At 35.9% G+C, this 21,591-nt stretch overlaps 1 protein-coding gene across 1 annotated transcript; it reads right to left on the reverse strand.

Annotated features, from left to right (window-relative positions):
* Positions 1–4,797: 4,797 nt before the first annotated feature.
* On the reverse strand, positions 4,798–20,769 carry LOC115219264. Its single transcript, XM_029789418.2, has 8 exons — positions 20,660–20,769; positions 13,905–13,995; positions 12,892–12,995; positions 11,218–11,417; positions 10,046–10,177; positions 9,060–9,144; positions 6,832–7,051; positions 4,798–6,071 (listed from the first exon to the last, which is right to left on the reverse strand). Exons 1-8 carry the CDS (start codon positions 20,726–20,728, stop codon positions 5,122–5,124), a joined length of 1,851 nt encoding a protein of 616 aa, XP_029645278.1. The 5' UTR covers positions 20,729–20,769; the 3' UTR covers positions 4,798–5,121.
* Between the last annotated feature and the right edge of the window lie 822 nt (positions 20,770–21,591).

Consider the following 21,591-nt stretch of genomic DNA (forward strand, 5'->3'; position numbering starts at 1 on the left):
ATAATGCGAACACTAAAGGGTTAAAGGCATTTGAAATATAAAATCCCTTATTTGAAAAACGCTTAGGATCTAGCTACAGGAAGAGTTGTAAAAATAATACCTCAATAATACATAATCACTTGTTGCTATGTAGTAACATATAAAAACAAATACAATTTAAAGAGGAGAAAAAAAAACGCAACATTCCTTGCATGTCAGAAGGGCAGAGATTTGGAGAGAAAAAAGATTTTGTGTTTAATATCAAAATTTATTAAATTAGATTATTTCTTTCAAAACGTAAATATTCCATCATTATCATTTCATACAAATTATGTTAAGTGATATGGGAATTTATTTTCTTTCCTATCATTTGAGAGAGAAAATTTTTTTTTTTTTAAGACAAGCATCTCCAACACATAAATGAACATATTTATAAACAAAGACACAGACACACATTTCAGTCGATACATTTTCTTTACAACTGTGAACTTAATAAGAGACCTAAAATCTTTTGATCATTTTTTCTTTCTTCTTGCTTGCTTGCTTTCAAAATAAATGCAAATTCTCTCCAAGCTATTTATTACTGTGTTGTGACCAGGTATTGCAACGCAAGTCAAAAAACACAATCCAAACAACAAACTGCCCGTTCTGTGAGTGAAGCAAACTTCCTTGGGTTTTAAATTTCAAATTATCAAAGGAATATAAATGCACATTGGATTTTTTTTTTTCCTTCTTAAAAGTTAAAATTCTAATTGAAGAAAAAACATTCTATCTTAAATACATATTTTAAGAGATAAAAGAAAAGAAGGGAGAAAACTTGAACAATTTTTGTTGCTTTTTTTAAACTTTTTTTTGTCTTTTTAAATACTTTCCTGAGAAATTCTACGACTGAAAAATTTCTAAATTAATAAATCTGTTTATGCAATAATTAAAAAGTTACAATGTATCCTAATTTTTAAAAGATTGTTCTTTTTTTTTGGAAGCTACAAGAAGATATTGTATAGGTTACATGTGGTTTTGATCCAAAATTAATTTCATATATATAATAGGTAAAGAATAGAGTATATGGCATTACATTTATTCCATGGTTTACAATTTTTTTCTACAACACACAGGAGACCAAACAGCATGTCTGTAGACTTGGATGATAAAAATTTAGTCATATACATTGAGTAATGTATATTATATAATTGCTATGGCAGTCATGTAGTCCTAACCAAGGAGATAAATATAATATCCTATATAGCATACATATATATGTCTGTGCGAGAGGTGGACATGACTGTGTGGTTCACAACCATGTGGTTCTAGGACTCAGTCCCACAGAATGGCAGCATCTTGGGCCAGTATCTTCTATTGACTCAGGTCAACCATGGGCTTTGTATGAGAATTTGGTACACAGAATCTATATTAAAGTTTGTGTGTGGGTGTGTACAGATAGATATAAGTTGATATTTTGCATGTCAACTTATGAGCAAAACACGATGTTGACATTATGACCAGTCACTTTTGAAATGTAGGTCAGTGTTGGTGATAGTAAGAGCATTTGGCCATAAAAACCTGTCTCAAAAATCAATTTCCATAGAAAAACAAATTTTACATACATTCATGTGTGTATAAAAATGGTTTTGTCAGGAGAAAGGAAATACTTGTGACCCTTTCAGGGACTCAAAAACTAGCAGGAGAAAGTTATCATTACAACAGAAAATGGGCTCATATTGCTCATTATAGAATGGCCATGTTATGGTTTTAAACCAGCCAATAGATTAAGTTTAACATCAAAAAAACACACAGTTTCCAACTGTCAAATTTCACAACCCAATGCTTTGGTTACCACAAGGCTGATAGATGACATTTGCCCAAGATGCCTCGGTGGGTATGATAGTTTTAAAGCAAACCTCTTCACCACACAGCGATGTCTGTCATTTGAAAATATAACTAGACAATTAGTCCAGCAGTCTAACCCCCAAAGCTGTTACCATTTAATATAAATGCTTTATCTATTCCAGCAAGTGGGCACTGGCCATAGTGGGCCTACATCACTTAGATATTGTTTGTATTTGTGTGTGTGTATATATATTAGGTTCAGAATAAATTATTTCCATTTTTTTTAAATCTTATATTCTGTGCCACCAATAACATTATATTTATATAATGCCATCTGTCAATAAGTGTTGTTAATAATAATAATCCTTTCTACTAATGGCACAAAGCCTGAAATTTGGGGGGAAGGGGGGCTAGTCGATTACATCAACCCCAGTGTTTCACCAGTACTTCATTTATCTACCCCGAAAGGATGAAAGTCAAAGATGACCTCAGTGGAATTTGAACTCAGAATGTAAAGACGGATGAAATGCCGCTAAGCATTTTGCCTGGCATGCTAACAATTCTGCCAGCTCGCCACCTTTATAATAATAATCCTTTCTACTAGAGGCACAAGGCCTGAAATTTGGGGTTAGCCGGGGCCGGTTGATTACATTGATCCCAGGGCTTGACTGGTACTTAATTTATCAACCCTAAAAAGATGAAAGGCAAAGCTGACCTCGGTGGAATTTGAACTCAGAATGTAAAGACAAAATACCACATTTTGCCTGGTGTGCTAACAATTTTGCCTACTCACCACCTTAATAACAAGTTTCGAATTTTGGCACAAGGCCAGCAATTTTGAGGGGACAAGGAAGTCGATAACATTAACCCCAGTGCTCAACTTGTACTTATTTTATCGACCCCAAAAGGATGAAAGGTAGAATCGACCTTGGTGGCATTTGAACTGAAGTTGACTTTACTTTAATAATAATAATAATAATGTGCTGGGCTGTGCTTGAAATGATTAATTCAAGCTAAATAAATACTTGAGTAAGGCAATTTGCTTCCACTTTTAAAGAGATATGAATTATATAGAGATATATATTTTAAAATTTATTCTAAAAGCAACTGAATAAAGACAAGATAAATATTATAGTTCTAAGTCAAAGCGAATGTCGTGTAATGTAATTAGACCAAATAATTCGATACTCGTTAAATATTATTGGACTAATTAGTGTAGAAGTAGTTTGATAGTCTTTAAGTATTAACTCCAGGTGCAATAAAAAAAAATGAAACATATATTAAACTAAACATCATGATGATGATGATGATGATGATGCTGCTGTGCTAATATTTTCTTAAAGAGCAAATGAAGCCTTAGAATTATGATAAATCTGGGAAGTTGTGGCATTCAACCATTTCCCATGGGCATTAGCAATGTAAGCTCTGACATTATACATACATACATATACATATATATATATTGGCCTGCTCGCTTAGCCAGCGGGGTGGCGTCATTCGAAGGCTAAAACAATGCAAAGTGCATTGTGACCAGCGATGTGTAACTACATCTGATGGACTGGTCGGTCACAAAAAAAAAAGTATATATATATATATATAAAACTAGGAGTGACAAAGCTCGTTTAAATAGCTGATTTTTTAGGATCTCACCAATGTTGCACCATGCCATCAATCAATGTTAATTACTATACGATGGTAAACGATGACTGACCACGAAAAGGTGGATGGCAGAGAATTCAGAGAGAGAGAGAGATGCACATTAGAAATGAAAAAATATTACCAAGTATCTGAAGAAAAAGAAAACGGAGATGAAAATAGAGAGTCCGTGGCCAATTGAAGACACTGAGAAAACACAATTCTGAGTAAAATCATTTCTCGAGTCATTTTTTTTTTTCTTAACTTCCAACCAGGATAAATATTATACATTGGTACACTTTAACCAATTTTAGAACATACACATATGTATATTTATACATTATATATGATACATATATACACGCACACACACATCTCATATATATATATATATATATATATATTATATATATTATATATGTATGTATGTATGTATGAAGGGGTGCTGAAAAGTTCCTGGCTTTGGGTAAAAGGAAATACAGGAGAATCGGTTAATTATGATTTTATTTAACATGTTCATTCCCCTTTTCAGATTCACACACTTAGTGGAGTGGTCCATCAGTTTTTCTAAGCCCTGTGAAAGAACTCGTAAGGTTGGGCCTCCAACCAAGCCTTTCACAATACCCTTAAATCCAGGAAATTTTCAGCACCACATCATGTATGTGTGTGTGTGTGTATATATATATATATATATATATATATATATATATATATATATATATATATATATACACACACACACATTTGTTTTTATTATATTAAGTTATATTAAAAACAATTTATATTAAAGCGAAGGATTACTCAATACTTTTTTTGTGGAGTATATGTTTGTTAAACTTTTACAAGAAGAGTGATGACAGAGACTTCTTGTAAAAAAAGTCATACATACATACATACATACATACATACATACATACATATATATAAAAGCAAATAAATGGCACAACGAAGTACCGATATTTACTGGAAAATAGTAAATATCGGTACTTCGTTGTGCCATTTATTTGCTTCTATGTATAATTTTCCCTCACGGGCTATTCTTTAATGGAAAGCAATACTCTCATATTGCATTACTACATATATATATATATATATATATATATATATATATTATTGAAGCTGTAAAAGCTTCACAAACCATTACTCAGTTGTGAAGTCTTTTCAGCTTCAACAAATTCATTTTACTCTACCTTCAGTATTCAAGTATTATTTTATCCACCTTGTACATACATACATACATACATACATACATACTACACATTATATATATATATATATATGACACACATATGCGTGTGTGTGTGCACTTACAAGCATATGCATTCATTGGGCTTAGTTAAAAGGAAAAGACAAAAGAATGGTGCCTAGAAGCATCAGAATAAGAAAGCTTTCTCTTTATATATGTCAATATATATAACAATGTTTCACGATTTACTTTCAACTTTTGGCTTTGGCTTTCTTTCTAAACTATGTTGTTCACAGCCATTTTTTTAAAACTGGAGATCATGTCACATATATATACAGACTTTCCTCCAGTAAGGGTTACTTAGCTTGGTTTTGGTGTTCTCTCGGTCTCTCCTCCATTACTAAGTTCCTGCTTAAATGGAATTTCAATTGTTTTAAATACACAGAGGGAAAGAGAGATAGAGAGAGAGAGAGATTTTTGCGTTGGGTTCACAATCAATTTTCTCCACAACCGGCCGACTCTTCTTGACCTCGAGAAATATTACTGCTGTCGTTTGAGTGTATAGCAGAGTTCTGCATATCTACGTACATCATCTTTGATTTGGGATTATTGGGGAGAGAGTGTAGGGAAAGAGAAGAGGTTTGATGATTAGAGGTAGGAGTTAAAGGTATGTCTGTTGGGAGAGGACATTGAGGAAAATTAGTTGCTAAAGTCTGTTGGTTCTGAATACTTCGAGCTGAATACTTTGTCGTAGGAATATTAGGAGCTGACACGGTATTGTTATTTACTGCTAATTTTAAGTAGGGACCGATTTCATCCTGTTCTGTAGTAGCTGCATCAGAAGGTTGAGTTTGTTTATGGAAACTTTGAATGTCATTAATATGTTGGTTCGAAGAGCCAATTTCGTGTTCCTCCCGACAGTTGTGTGGTTTACACTTTGGTAACGAGCAACGAGTTGCTTTTGAGTAATTACACATAACAGATGATGAATTATCATCAGGTTTATTCATTTTAGGATAGTTCTGTGTTGATTTCAAACTCGCACCGACTGGAAGTATTACGTAATTGGGCTCTTGATTCAGTTCGTCGCCATTCAGAGAGTGTTTTAAAGAATGCGATTTCAAAGAAGTATGTTCCGTTGTGTTCCTTAGCATGGTGGAAGTGTTGTTGTAGCTGTTGGTCATCGACCTCATGGAGATTTTGTTGCTTGGACCGGAAATAGTGTTGTAATGGGGGAAATTCTGAATACTCGCTTGTACTGGAGCTGATAGTTTGTTGAGGATGGTGTCGGTATTTTGGGTGTCAGCTCTGATCGGGTTGGCAGAGTGTGAAGAAAGATTGAAATCTTCGTTAGCCTGCTTACAAAGCCAATCTTTAGCATCAAAGTTCTTCAAGATGACTTCCATTTGTAGCTTTCTCTTACTGTCATCGTTTTTCAAGAAATCTTAAAAGAAAATTTAAAGAAATAAGTAAACAGGTAATTTATTAGCTACGAAATGAAAGAAATTATTTATTAATCATCACCATCACCCACTTTATAGTCACCCATCCTGTCTCTTTGTTAATACTCCCCCACCTTATTGCCTCATCAATACCTGCCATCTCTTCAATAACATCCCACCCCCTCATTAATAAGCCACCCAAACACACACTATCACCTCACTAATAAACTACACACACACACACACACACACTGTCACTTCATTAACCACACACACCGTCACTTCATTAATAACCTCTCACACACTGTCACTTCATTAAACCCCCACACACACTCAGTCACTTCATTAATAACCCCCCCACACACACACACTGTCACTTCATTAATAACCCCTCACAGACACACACACACACTTCATTAATAACCCCTCACACATACAGTCACTTCATTAATAACCCCTCACACACACTGTCACTTCATTAATAACCCCTCACACACACTGTCACTTCATTAACCCACACACACACAATATCACCACATCAACAATGCCCCACCCCCTCATTAACATCTCCTCCATCACCTAATAAACACATCCCATGCGATCCCATTACCAACTCTGTTACCTCATTAATAACCTAATTATCTTAATAACTTAAGAGTTGCAACCAAAACAAAAACAGAAAAAACAATTATACAGTGGAATTAAATTAAAAATCAATAACTTCTGGAGAATAAATTATATATATATATAAATTACAGGTACCTGTAATTAAATGATTATTGGTTGTAAGCCTTTGACAGTCTTTCTTGTCGTTATCAACGCCCTCAATAAATGCATCTAACCTGTGGACATTCATAGGTGCAAATGAACTGTTTGACTGTGATGTCTTGTTCAGTTTGTTGACCTTTCTTTCATACACCTCGACTTCAGCTTCCAAGCGTTCCAACTGTTTTTCTTCATCAGATACCAGTGAGCTTATTTTCTAGAAAATTGATAAAAAAGGAACACAAGAGTTGGCTTCTGGTGATACCATTAAAGGGAGAGAATTTCTTCTTATTTCTTTACTGCCCACAAGGGGCTACACACAGAGGGGACAAACAAGGACAGACAAACGGATTAAGTCGATTATATCGACCCCAGTGGATAACTGGTACTTATTCAATTGACCCCGAAAGGATGAAAGGCAAAGTCAACCTCGGTGGAATTTGAACTCAGAACGTAAAGATAGACGAAATACCGTTAAGCATTTCGCCCGGCATGTTAACGTTTCTTATTTCTTTATTGTCCACAAGGGGCTACACACAGAAGGGACAAACAAGGACAGACAAACGGATTAAGTCGATTATATCGACCCCAGTGCGTAAATGGCACTTATTTAATCGACCCCGAAAGGGTGAAAAGCAAAGTTGACCCCGGCGGAATTTGAACTCAGAACGTAGCGGCAGACGAAATACCTATTTCTTTACTACCCACAAGGGGCTAAATACAGAGAGAACAAACAAGGACAGAAAAACAGATTAAGTCAATTATATCGACCCCAGTGCATAACTGGTACTTATTTAATCAACCCCAAAAGGATGAAAGGCAAAGTCAACCTCGGCGGAATTTGAACTAAGAACATAGTGGCAAACGAAATACCGCTAAGCATTTCACCCGGCATGCTAACGTTTCTGCCAACTCGCCACCTTTCTAGGAGTCAAAACTTGTCTCTAAAACCACATTAAGAGAGAATCTTTTCTTGCTTAAGCTGAGTTAAGTTGACAAATACGTATATTTAACCTTTCATCTTTTACTTGTTTCAGTCATTTGACTGCAACCATGCTGGGGCACCACCTTGAATGGTTTTAGTCAGACAACTCAACCGCAGATCTTAGCCTTTTTTCAAGCCTGGGGGTTTAGTCTCTCGGTCTCTTTTGCCAAAGTGCTAGGTGACAGGGACATAATTTCAATTTTTTATTTTTTTTACATAAAATGAAATGAAATTGACAAACGCATCTTTAACCTTTTATCTTTTATTGCTTCAGTCATTTGACTGTGGCCATGCTGGAGCACCGCCTTGAATAGTTTTAGTCAAACAAATCAGCCCCAGGACTAAGCATTTTTTTTTAAGCCTGGTTCTTATTCTATCAGTCCCTTTTGCTGAACAGCTAAGTTATGGAGACATAAATGAGGACATATATTTAATGTCATTTTTAATTATTTTTGTTTCTTACATGAAATAAAATAAAGTTTTTCTAAAGTTTTTGAAAGAAACATAAATAAAAACTTTAGAAAATATAAAAGAATCTGAACAAGTCACAAAAGCCATTTGATCCAAAACATTGGTTCTCTACTTTTCATAGCTTAGTGACCCCTCTTACTGAATGGCATTTTACAAACAACCTCTTCATATGTTTTTGTTTTGGGGGTATTTTTTGCTCTGGGGGTTGTTATTTCTTTTTAATCAAAATTAAGCTAATTTTGCATACGGGGTTATTATCCCTATTTTCTTATATGATCCCATCCAGTAGGTGCCTCTTTTTTTTTTTATATTTCTATTGATTAGTGACTCCAGGTTAAATTTTACTTATATTTCTAAGATTTAATTCAAGAAATATCTTGAAAAGCAATCAAAATTCAGTTTACACAACTGTAAAATTTAGCAAAAAAAAAAAATATATATATATATATTCGTGGAAAGTTATATTATTATTATTATTATTATTATTATTATTAAAGTGGTGAGCTGGTGGAATTGCTAGCATGCTGGACAAAATGCTAGTAAGCATTTTCTGTCTTTATGTTCTGAGTTTAAATTCCACTGAGATCAACTTTGCCTTTCGTCCTTTCGGGGTTGATAAAATAAGTACTGGTCAAATATTATGATCAACTTCTCCCTTCTCTCAAAAACTGAAGGCCCTGCACCAAAATTTTAAACCATTATTGAATTTGATTTTATAAAAACTTTGAAGAAATATTATATTCTGAAAAAAACATATTTTCCAACTTACTTCAAGCTGTGTTAACAAGTTAGCTGAAAGCTCTTTAACCAAGCCAACTTCCCGAATATCTCCTCTTTCATCATGGAACCGATTTCTGTCAGGTGAGAAATTATAAATTTTAATGTGTGTGTGTGTGCGATTTGTGTTGTAGTTTTGAAGTATTGAGAAGTTTGAAAATAGAGTCTTTATGAACTGAAGTCAAATGTGTATGTGACAAGACTTAAACCAAACAATTACAGCCTAACTCTCAATAAGCAATATTTCAGTAGGTGTCACATCTTAGCAAACACTAACATAGCAAGCATGAACTAAGTGTGTGTGTGCCTACGTTAGGAGTGTAACCAGTCCACTTATGCATGTCTTTTCTTCATTGGACACTAAACTCTGCTCGGAAGAGACCAGTTGAGGTAAGTGAAATCGAAGTCAAAATCAAACTCGGTGACTGGCATCCGTTGCTAGAGGAGCTCTAAGAGTACCATATGAGTGAGATCGTTGCCAGAGCAACAAGCTGGCCTTAGTGCCGATGGCACGTTAAGCACACCATTCGAGCGTGATCATTACCGCATCACCTTACCAGCACTTGTACTGGTGGCACGTGAAACATTCGAGCGAGGTCGTCGCCAGTGCCGCTGGACTGGCTCCTGTGCAGGTGGCATGTAAAAAGCACCATTTGGGGCGTGGCCATTGCCAGTACCACCAAACTGGCACATAAAAGCACCCACTACACTCTCAGAGTGGTTGGTGTTAAGAAGGGCATCCAGCTGTAGAAACTCTACCAGATCAGATTGGAGTCTGGTTTGCCAGACCTCAGTCAAATTGTCCAACCCATGTTAACATGGAAAGCAGACGTTAAATGATGATGGTGTGAATATGTAAGCTTTACGTTTGACAAAATAGTCTGAATGCTAAAAGGTTAAAACGACATTTAAAACTGCATGAATAAATTATAATTAATTATAATTACATTTAAAGTGTAATTTACAAAATATACTTACTCAAACTTTTGCACAACAGTTTGGTAAATACCAGTTTGCAGGTTATTGGCTGTACCATATGGTTTGTATTGGGAATGTGTGGTGTCACCAAGGTTTATCACAGACAGTGAAATTGGTAAAAACTCATTAGAACTAGAAAATAAAAGAAACATAAACAAACAAGAATGAGAGATCGTAAATGAGACAAATACTAAATTCAAGTAGAAATATTTTTTCAACACATCCTTGGTAGTATAGTGGTAAGTATGCCCACCTGTCACACAGGAGACCGGGGTTCAATTCCCCGTCGGGGAGGCTATTTAACTTTTATAGGCATAGGAGTGGCTGTGTAGTAAGTGGCTTGCTTATGAACCACATGGTTCCGGGTTCACTCTCACTGCATGACACCTTGAGCAAGCGTCTTCTACTATAACCTTGGGCCGACCAAAGACTTGTGAGTGGATTTGGTAGACGGAAACTGAAAGAAGCCCGTCATATATGTGTGTGTGTGTGTGTGTGTTTGTGTGTCTGTGTTTGTCCCCTCCCCCCCACATCGTTTGACAACTGAGGCTTGGTGTGTTTACATCTCCGTAACTTAACAGTTAGGCAAAAGCAACCGATAGAATAAGTACTAGGCTTACAAAGAATAAGTCCTGGGGTCGATTTGCTCGACTAAAGGCAGTGCTCAGGCATGGCCACAGTCAAATGACTGAAACAAGTAAAAGAGTAAAAGAGAGTGTGTGTGTGTGTGTGTGTGTGTGTGTATATATATATATATATATATATATGAGCTGGCAGAATCATTAGCACGCTAGACAATATGCTTAACGACATTTCAACAATCTGAGTTCAAATTCTGCCAAGGTTGACTTTGCCTTTCATCTTGAGCACTGGGGTCGATGTATTCAGCTTAACTCCACCTCTGAAATTGCTGGCCTTGGACCAAAATTTTGAAATCACTATTATTATTAAAAATACTAAAAACTACACAAAAACCATATGAAATTCAGCTACCCAGAGTTTCATGACCAGAGTGTTAAATTTATTTCATCGTTTCTTATGTCAGTAGTGTCAACATGGTAGGTGTATCAGCTTGTATGAGTTAAATAACGTTCGTATATATATATATATATACAAGAAAAGGTGAAGGCCAAACAAGCGTTATTAATGAATAATAGTGGAAAAGTATTTACCTGTGTGAAAACTTGTACAGTACATGATCATATGAATGCGTTGCCATGTTGTAAGAAGTGGAAGCTGTGGTTAAAAGGAAAACAAAATTCTCCGGTTGGGTAATGTCCAGAAACTGTACCAGGTTCTTGTGAACAGCATTTTCTAAGAGAGAGACTTGTAAAGTTGAGTTCCGTCGGAAACGATACCAACCAACTATTTCCTTGACATGAAAAAAAAATAATAATAATAAATCAACGGATGAAAGTATAATTCAAATTATTTGTCATAAAACTATAAATACATCAAGTACAACAAAAAATGATAATACTGTTTGTAAGTTTAACTGGAATGGTTTGAATACACAAATTTAGCAATCAGATTACTGTGAAATGTGATGCTTAATTATTCACATTGTTTTGAATGAGCGTGATCGTTACCAGCGTCACCTTACTGGCACGTGAACAAAACATTTGAGCAAGGTCGTTGCCAGTGCCGCTAGACTGGCTCCTGTGCAAGATGGCACGTAAAAAAAACACCATTTTGAGCGTGGCCGTTGCCAGTATTGCCAGACTGGCCCACGTGCCGGTGGCAAGTAAAAGCACCCACTAAACTCTCGGAGTGGTTGGCATTAGGAAGGGCATCCAGCTGTAGAAACTCTGCCAGATCAGATTGGAACCTGGCGCAGCCATCTGGTTCGCCAGTCCTCAGTCAAATCGTCCAACCTATGCTAGCATGGAAAGCAGACGTTAAACGATGATGATTGTAAGGTGAGAAGCCAGTTGGAACATAAAACAGAATATTTGAAGCAAACATGGCCTATTTAAATGCTAAAAGGTCAAAATATTAATCAGTTTGTGCTATTTAAATGTTCTAACTTTAGTGTGTTTTAGCCATCACCATCCTTAAAGCTGGAGTACATCTACTCATTGCAAATACCTGACAGAATTTTCATTTAGATAATTAACACTTTAGTGTTCAGATTACTCTGTTGAATGTAATGCTTTTACGCTCAAATCATTTAGAATTAATCATGCATTATCTTATAGCCTTGCGGTTTCAATGATGTGATTGTTTATTTCTAGAATGTCAGTGTAGGCTAGGTGTGAGAGGTTAGATATGGCCAGTTTGAATGTAAAACATGTAGAATATTTGGGCTGGACATAGCTGGTTTAAACACTAAAGGGTTAAGAAATGTTTCTTAAATGTAACACAACCATTAAATAATGTAATTACACATCAGATGTGGGTTATGTAAGCTTGGGAAGGAAATAAAATGAAATGATATGACCTCCCCACAAAACTGCCAACATATCATAAGCAATTTTTTTCATAAGCTTGTACTAACAAACTGTGACAGTTTAGTTTGTTTTCAATATTTTTATTATTATTAACAATAATTGTGCCTAGGTGGATATATGCTTACTGGCTTCCTAACCTATGGCACTTGATCCCCCATCTGTACTACAGCCAAATTAGGCAAATGGCGATTTTTTTTTATATATTTACAAATATAAAAAGAGGGTTTCTTGAATGCCAGCACTTACGGTGTCTAAGATCATATGAAAGTTTGTAAAAGTATATGTTAAAAAAAAAATATAATCATTATAAATTTATAATCTAAAAAAAAAAACAAATAATTTAGAGAAAAAAACCCATTTAAGATAAAATTTTAAGCAATGAATAAAGGTCCAAACCTTCTGTTTGTCTTTTAATATTGCTTTTAGGCTCTCAGGAATAATCTTTCCTCTTCGGTCGTAGAAGCGATTTGTATGTGAACATGGGAGGTGAGAGGAGATATCTGTAGAGAAAGAGTAAATGAATGCATTTTATCAAATCAGATAAACAGATTGAATATTATTATTATTATTATTATTGTTGTTGTTAGTTATTTTTTTAAACTTTTTATGTGCCTTTTATGTACCCCCACATTGTATTGTCCTGTGCCATGCCCAATGTTCTTTGTACTTAATAACATTATTATTATCAAAGGCAGCTAGCTGGCAGAATCGTTAGCATGCTAGGCAAAATGCTTAGCAATGGTTCATCTGTCTTCACATTCTGAGTTCAAATTCCACTGAAGTCGATTTTAGCTCTCGTCCTTTCGGGGGTCAATGAAGTAAGTACCAGTTGAGTACTGGGGTTGATGTAATCAACTATTCCCCACCCCAAAAATTTCAGGCTTAGTATCTATAGTAGAAACTGTAGTCCTAGATATATGTTCCTTTTTTTTTTTTTTTTAAATCATAGGTCTCTTAAGAGAACTGACCAAGGGATCAAAATACCAGGCAGTTGTTCAGCCATCTAAACCAACCCCTAACTTCACTCAATATAGTTCAAAATGGATTTAGTAAAACAAGAAGCTCTGTCATTCACCAACCTAAATGCAAGCATCCATAATGAAATTATTGACAGAAAAATAAGTTGTGCACACATCATTGGATGTAGTCTCCCTTAGTCAGTATGGTACAGGTGTAAATTCAAAATATCCATTAAATCTTTTTATACCAACCCACCTGAGACCACCCCTGGTTATATGATACCCCTACCCCTGAAGTTGCTGGCCTCATGCCAAAATTTTAAACCAATATTAACCACTTCTTACCATTTTTTTTTTAGTGAGTTAATCAAAGCCCCTAAGACGATAATGAAAGTGAAAGTTGAAAGTTCAATAACCGCCACAAAAAAGTAATGAAAAAACTAAACTTACGGACATAAGTCTCCACTTTAGTAGCATTAATTTGGGAATCGCTGACTGTGTCTTTAACATTAACAATGATTTTTCCAATCAAAAAACCAAACTAAAATAGAAAAAAAAATTTAGACATTTAAAAATTACATCAACAACAAACCAGTAAGGGAGCTTCTATGCAAATCTCTATATATATAAACGCCAAAATTTCTGTCTGTGTGTGTGTGCACATGTCCATTATACAAATCCACAATTTTTCAGTTAGCAGGCTCACACTTTCTATGATCATTCAAAACCGTCCAAGGGTGGCCGTGCACATCTTTACATTTCCCTAGTCACCCTGCAAAGCCATTAAAAAATCAATAGAAGAGACTTTTTTGTGAATTTTCTATCCAAAACCCATTCAAAATGCCTGAAACTTGATACATCAATTGAATGCCACCTAGCTGTATGTGATTTGGACAGTACGCGCGTGTATGTGCACACGCACACAGCTGTATATGCATGAACTAGCACTATGACCAGGTATTGCCGGGTCATAGTGCTAGTAATTACTAAAATTTCCCTCAAATCACATGCTATTATATACTCCTGTACTTGTTTTAGTCATTGACCTGTGGCCATGCTAGAGCACTGCCTTCAAGGATTTAGTTGGTTATATGATTATATCAATACTACTCCCTACTGGTACTTATTTTAGTGACCTTTTTTGTCTCACTGATAAGTTACTGGACATAAAAAGACAGGCACTAGTTTCTGCTTGTACTTTTTTTTTTTTTTGATAAATAGACACTTTTTTTAAGAAGGCAAATGGGGCATTATTTGAGGATGATTTGGCTATTATTTCCAGCAAAGAGAGTGACCAAATAGAAACTTTCACACTGGATTGTAGAGGATCCATAGCAAAAAGGATGAGTGAGAAATTCAGATGCTTGTATGGGTGATGGGAAGAGGGACATGGCAGTTTGTTTTGTTGTGAGGAGTTGCCCTAACCTTTGTATCTGATGCTGTAATTGACTGAAGCAACAAGTGTTTGGTGCATAAGAGAAGTTAGCAGTAGAAGCCCTTACAAAATAAAGGCCACCAACAACTCTGATAACTCACTAGATACTGAGCCAAGGAGAGAGTTTCTGCATGGTCATTTGGCTTAACAGAAATAGCAGCTAAGTTATGGCGGCGAGCTGGCAGAAATGTTAGCACGTCGGGCGAAATGCTTAGCGGTATTTCATCTGCCACTATGTTCTGAGTTCTAATTCCGCCAAGGTTGACTTTGCGTTTCATCCTTTCGGGGTCGATTAAATAAGTACCAGTTACGCACTGGGGTCGATATAATCGACTTAATCCATTTGTCTGTCCTTGTTTGTCCCCTCTGTGTGTAGCCCCTTGTGGGCAGTAAAGAAATAAGAAATAGCAGCTAAGTTTTCACAAACATTCATCACCATGAACTTCTGAACATTCTTGTCTCAAGTCCTAGATCTCATAAAGCTGGTTATTTGGTTTTCATGAGGTTAAGTGACCAAGATCACAATATTCCACACACACCCCTAAAAAGGACACCAGTCCATTGCATGGTTACTCATTTGCAGCCAAGTAGACTGAAGCAATGAGAAATGAAGTGCTTTGCTCAAGAACACAACACACTACCTGGACCAGGAACTGAAACCACGATCTTGCAATCATGAGTATAACACACTAACCACTAAGCCAAACCCTAGCAAAATATTTTGCATTTTGGAAGATGGGGCTGGTCATGACAGGTACATCTAACAACAAAGGGACTGATTTTAGGTGAAATAACAATAAATCAGTAAATTATTATTATCAGGTGCAGGAGTTGCTGTGTGGTAAGTAGCTTGCTTACCAACCACATGGTTCCGGGTTCAGTCCCACTGTGTGGCACCTTGGGCAAGTGTCTTCTACTATAGCTTCAGGTCGACCAAAGCCTTGTGAGTGGATTTGGTAGACGGAAACTGAAAGAAGCCCGTCATATATATATATGTGTATATATGTATGTGTGTGTGTGTGTGGTGTGTGTGTATATGTTTGTGTGTCTGCGTTTGTCTCCCCACCAACATCGCTTGACAACTGATGGTGGTGTGTTTATGTGCCCGTCACTTAGCGGTTCGGCAAAAGAGACCGATAGGATAAGTACTAGATTTCCAAAGAATAAGTCCTGGGGTCGATTTGCTCGACTAAAGGCGTTGCTCCAACATGGCCACAGTCAAATGACTAAAACAAGTAAAAGAGAAAAAGAGAATTTATCATTTTTACATCTGTTTTCTGTGTTGGGATTAGACGAGACTTGTTGAGGCAGATGTTGTCTAGAGCAGGAGGCTCTTCCTGTTGCCAATCCTTACATATTTTCCAAGGAAGTTCATTTCATTCAACTGTTCTCACAAGTGAAAAGTGACAAGCCACAGAAACGATGGAAGATTTGCCTACTGGAGAATGTAAAACAATGACACTGTTTTGCTTAGCCAGCGTTAACGAGGACAGATAGCAATTACCTACACATACTCAGGTACATATAGGAGCACTCCATCGGTTGCAATGACAAGGGTCCCAGCTGATACGATCAACGGAACAGTTTGCTTGTGAAATTAATGTACAAGTGGCTGAGCACTCCACAGACATGTGTACCCTTAATGTAGTTCTCGGGGAGATTCAGCGTGACACAGAGTGCAACAAGGCTGGCCCTTTGGAATACAGGTACTACTCATTTTTTGCCAGCTGAGTGGACTGGAGCAACGTGAAATAAAGTGTCTTGCTCAAGGACACAACGCACTGCCAGGAATTGAACTCACGACCTTACAATCATGAGCCGAATGCCCCTAACCACTAAGCACATATACACATCACACTCAAGGACACACACACACACACATATATATATATATATATATATATATATAGTGTATAAAAAGGGTTATAGTTGAAGTTGTATCTATGTGAAGCACATCTGCATGTTTAGGTAATCAAATGTATGTATATAGATGCCTTGTTTTAAAGGAGGCATACATGCTAGTCAAAAATTCTAGAGAATCATATTTGCAGAGAAATTTAAATATGAAAACAAAGACTAGAAATTTTTTTAAATATTAAAAATATAGCAAATTTTCCAGTCTCTCTTTTGATATATAAAATGAAAGGTCTGCTTCTTAGTTTTCTGTACTAAAATTCACACACACTGACCAGCAAGTAAAAGACATTTGCTTAGGGGTGCCCAGCATGGCCACAGCTCGTGAGCTGAAACTAGATAAAATTTTTAAAAAATTTTTTAATGGGACTAAACCCAGAACCATGTTGTTGTGCAGCAAGCTTTGTAACCTCCAGCCATGTGTGTACCAATTATTGAAAACTTCTGTGAGCTAAGTAACTTAATTAATATTGGCGTTTCCTGTAGTCAAGATATAGTAGAGCTAGAATGATAAGGAGCAATATCAGGGAACTGGAATCTCTGTTGGCAACAACAGCATATCTCTCTCTCTCACTCACATTCTCTAAAAATTATTTTATATAAAATTATTTTCTCTCTCTCTCTGCCTGATGTAGCCATGGTTCTCACTTTTTCTGCTCCTCAATACTTCTCCCCACAGCTGAGGGTCCTTATACTACAAATTACCTGGTAACCTCACTGCTGCCGGTGCCACATAAAAAGCATCATATTAACTCAGTAAAGTAGTTGGTGTTAGTGTTAGGAAGAGCATCCAGCCATAGAGACCATGCCAAAGCAGACAGTAGAGCCCGGTGTAGTCCTCTGGCTTGCCAGTTAAATTGTCCAACCCATAACAGCATGGAAAACAGACAGTCAATGATGACGAAGTACAAAAACAATTAAAAAATACATTTGCATGTAATTAGTCTATCATTATTTCTCCCAATACCCTAAGATTCCTCTTGTAGAATTTTAGGATTCCAGGAACTGCAGATGGAAAATCCTAGAACTGTAGTGCACGATCATGAGAGAGGAACACTGAATGCAGTAATTATCGAAATTTTGACGAGAGAAATTAATCCCCCATCATCAATTTAATATACACTTTTCCATCCTTGCATGGGTTGGATGAAGTCTACTGAGGCAGATTTTCTACAGCAGGATGCCCCTGCTGCTGTCAACCCTCATCTGTTTCCAAGCAAGGTAATATGTCTCCATGGCCAGACATGTTTTTGCAGAATATTGGAAATGAATAACAGTGACCCTCATATACAACTACCATGTGGAAGCACATGGTTTAGTGGTTAGGGTGTGGGACTAATGATCATAAGATTCTGGTTTCGATTCCTAGACCAGGTGATGCATTGTGTTCTTGAGCAAAACACTTCATTTCACATTGTTCCAGTCCACTCAGCTGGCAAAAATGAGTAACCCTGCAAGGAACTGGTGTCCCATCCAGGGAGGAATATATACGCCACAGAAACCAGGAAACTGGTCCTATGCTCCTTACGGAATAATGTGGACTGATCATGCAATGTCAAAATAAAGACACAAACATACACACATAAACGTGTGTGTATGGAGAGATCTTTTCAGTCTACATCTACCAAGTCCACTCAAAAGGCTTAGATCGACCTGAAGAAGACATTTAGCCAAGGTGTCGTGCAGTGGTATTGAACCCAAAGCCATGCAACTGGGAAGGAAACTTCTTAATCACACAGATATGCCTTCACTTAAGAAAAAAAAAAAGTATAATAAAAGCCAACAAAAGATATCATTTATAAATACTTTAGGTTTTACTGCTCAACCTATCTGAGCAAAGATAACTAACTTTAAGCGCTCCAGCTGATAAGAATTAGAACAGAACGTTCTTTTGTTACTATGCCTATAACTATTCTCAAGTATAGAAATAGTAACCAAATCTCACCCCTATCATCTTAAATGAGGAAAGGACACATTAGATAATGCAAGACCTAAAATGATATGATATTCATGGATAAAGTGCTTTTAGTTATGTCTGCTCAATAAAGGATAGCTTTATGTTTTTTATCTTTTTTAATGACATAAAGGACAGCTCCCATGAATCTTTTTCGAAGTCTCTGTGACCAAAGAAACAACCCGGAGACCATAAAACCCGAGCATAAACGCTTACAACAAAATGCACTCTGCTAAAAGCACATAAGGAGGGTGGGGGACCATGTAGTGGCATTAAGCCAGGTAATGAATCAAGAATGTGAACCACCAAAAGAGCCTCTATGTAGACGCTCGTCATGCTGGAAACAGCAGTCAAATTTCTTTCAAATCATAGACCACCGTCTTTTAAAAAAAAAACCGAAGGACACATTAATTAACATACTCATAAATACTAAAGAAAAATGGGATGGTCATAACCGGAATATCTTATTTGGAATCTGATCAATCCGGGTTTACTTAGAGGAAACGACAACTCAAAAGCAAGAACTGTCTCTCTCTGATAGGTTTTCACAGGGTTTCCTACAAGAATATGGTCGATTAGTCTAAGGTACCGTGCAATGAGATTGAACCCTTAACTACAGAACAACTTTTAAATTACACAGTTATTGCAAACAGGACGAAAGTATATATTTATTGAATGTATCTTTCGTAAGTTTGTATAAAGATGGGTTTTTTTTTTAAATGAACGAGATAGGACACTTATTCGTATAACAAAAAAAAACAAAAACAGCCTAAGCAATACCACCTGCTTTACGAAGGAGAAGAGGGGGTTGACAGTCTTTGGTTGAAGAAATAAGTGTTGGAAAGTTGCGTTCATAAACAGAATGGGCAGGTGACTAATGGTCAGCAAATAGGTCAAGGAATGATTAAATAATATAATTTGAATGTGACTAATACTTTAGTAAGTAATAATCGTCATTTAATTGGAGATTTGGATTAATTACTAGAAAAAAAAATATCGAGGATTAAAAATGACGTAGTAGTTAATTATTATTTTTTTTTTTAAATCTTTATTTTACTATTCTTTATGTTTCGAATATATAAAAATCGTAAAATTATTCTCGCCAAGTTATATCGGTTTTAATTAAAACAATTAAAAATATTTATATTTCATCGTCTCAAAGAGTGAAAAACTCAAGAAATAGCCTAATATTTATAAGCAATTTATAAATATATAAAAAAATATTTCCGCGAACAAACAAGCCAAAAAAGAAAAAAAAGAATATGAAAAAATTCTTTAAAGTGTGTAATAGTCTCCTCATTCCAAGAAAGATGACTAATAAATAGCGATGCCAAAAATAGTAGCAGACGAACAATTCCAAGGTAAACGCAACCAAGTGGACGGAGAAAACATTAAGTGGTTATAGATAAAATTATATCAACTACACACAAGATACAGACACGAGTGAATTAGCTAATAAATGTAAACGGTTTAATTTATAATTGAAAATATTTGTTTTGAAATAAAATAAACAATATATATACATATATATATATAGATATATATATAAAGACATGGTATGAGATGGATGGAATTTGACAATAACAATAACAAAAATGAGTGTGTAAAAAAAAAAATATTTAAAGGCTCGATAAAGCAATAAAGGAATTTTTAAATTATTTTTCTAGGGTTCTGAAAAATATGGGGAGAAAAATTTACATTTCGTGAAAAATGTAGCCCAAAGGAAAAAAAAAAATAGTTTTATCACTGAAGAATGATCGAGACGGATAAAGTTGGAAGAAAAATACGACATAAAAACAACGGTTTGGGATAGATTAGGGAGGCTTAGGGGCATCGTTATGTTGACCAATACTGAAACGAAGTGTCGTGTAATGGTTAGGTGTTTGTAAATGGTTTACTGACCTGGTCACCAGAAATTATTTGCTCATAAGACAGGGAAGAAGCCACTGCGCCACTTACACAGGCAGCCATTTTCCTGACAAATGTAATTTACTCACTTACTTCCGCTTCCGCCTTCCCTAGATTCTTCTTATTAAAACCTTCTCTCAATTATAAAAAATATTTAATTGGGAAAATTATTTCATAGTTTTAAATTACCCATCTGACGTACTTTGGGGCTTTTTTTTTTTAACTATCTTCCGTTCCGTTCGTTCTAGATTCATTTCTTTTCTCTTTTTCTTTTTTATTTTTCGATTCTACGCAGCTTTAGATTCTTTAATTAAATCAAATTTGCATACACGCTCACCAATAAATGTGCAGGACAGTTACTTATTGTCGATTAAATCGACTCCAGTACTTGGCTAGTACTTTCTTTCATTAGACCCCTGAAGGGTGGAAGGTAAAGTCGACCTTGGCAGAATTCGAACTCTGCACGTAAAGGGTCGTAACTATGGCAAGGCGTTTTAACCGATGCTCTAACAAGTCTGCCAATCCATGCTAAAAGTAGCGTGCATATTCTTATGTTGTTTTAAAAGCAATATGTTGCTAAGAGTCCCGGCGACAATAATTTAACTAATGAAGGACCCTTTATACAGTCTCTCAACCTCCAAGAAGAAGCAGCCAAATTTCACTCAAATCATATCCTAGCATCTTAAAAGGGTAAAATATAGATAGATATAGATATGCAAGAAGTGAATGTCACTGTTAGAGCGCCTTTACTCATAGGGTTGCATGGTCAAGGCTGTAACTAAACAACATTTCCATTGAGACAACGTCTGTTTGGTTACTCAAACTGTTAGAAATAACAGCAAAAATTCTCCTCAAACAATACTTTACCATTTTTGGAAAGAAAGAAATTGCATTGGAGAGTTTGGGTTACATTGACCAAAAAGCTG

Source organism: Octopus sinensis, linkage group LG14 (assembly GCF_006345805.1).
Source record: "Octopus sinensis linkage group LG14, ASM634580v1, whole genome shotgun sequence".
Lineage (NCBI taxonomy): Eukaryota > Metazoa > Mollusca > Cephalopoda > Octopoda > Octopodidae > Octopus > Octopus sinensis.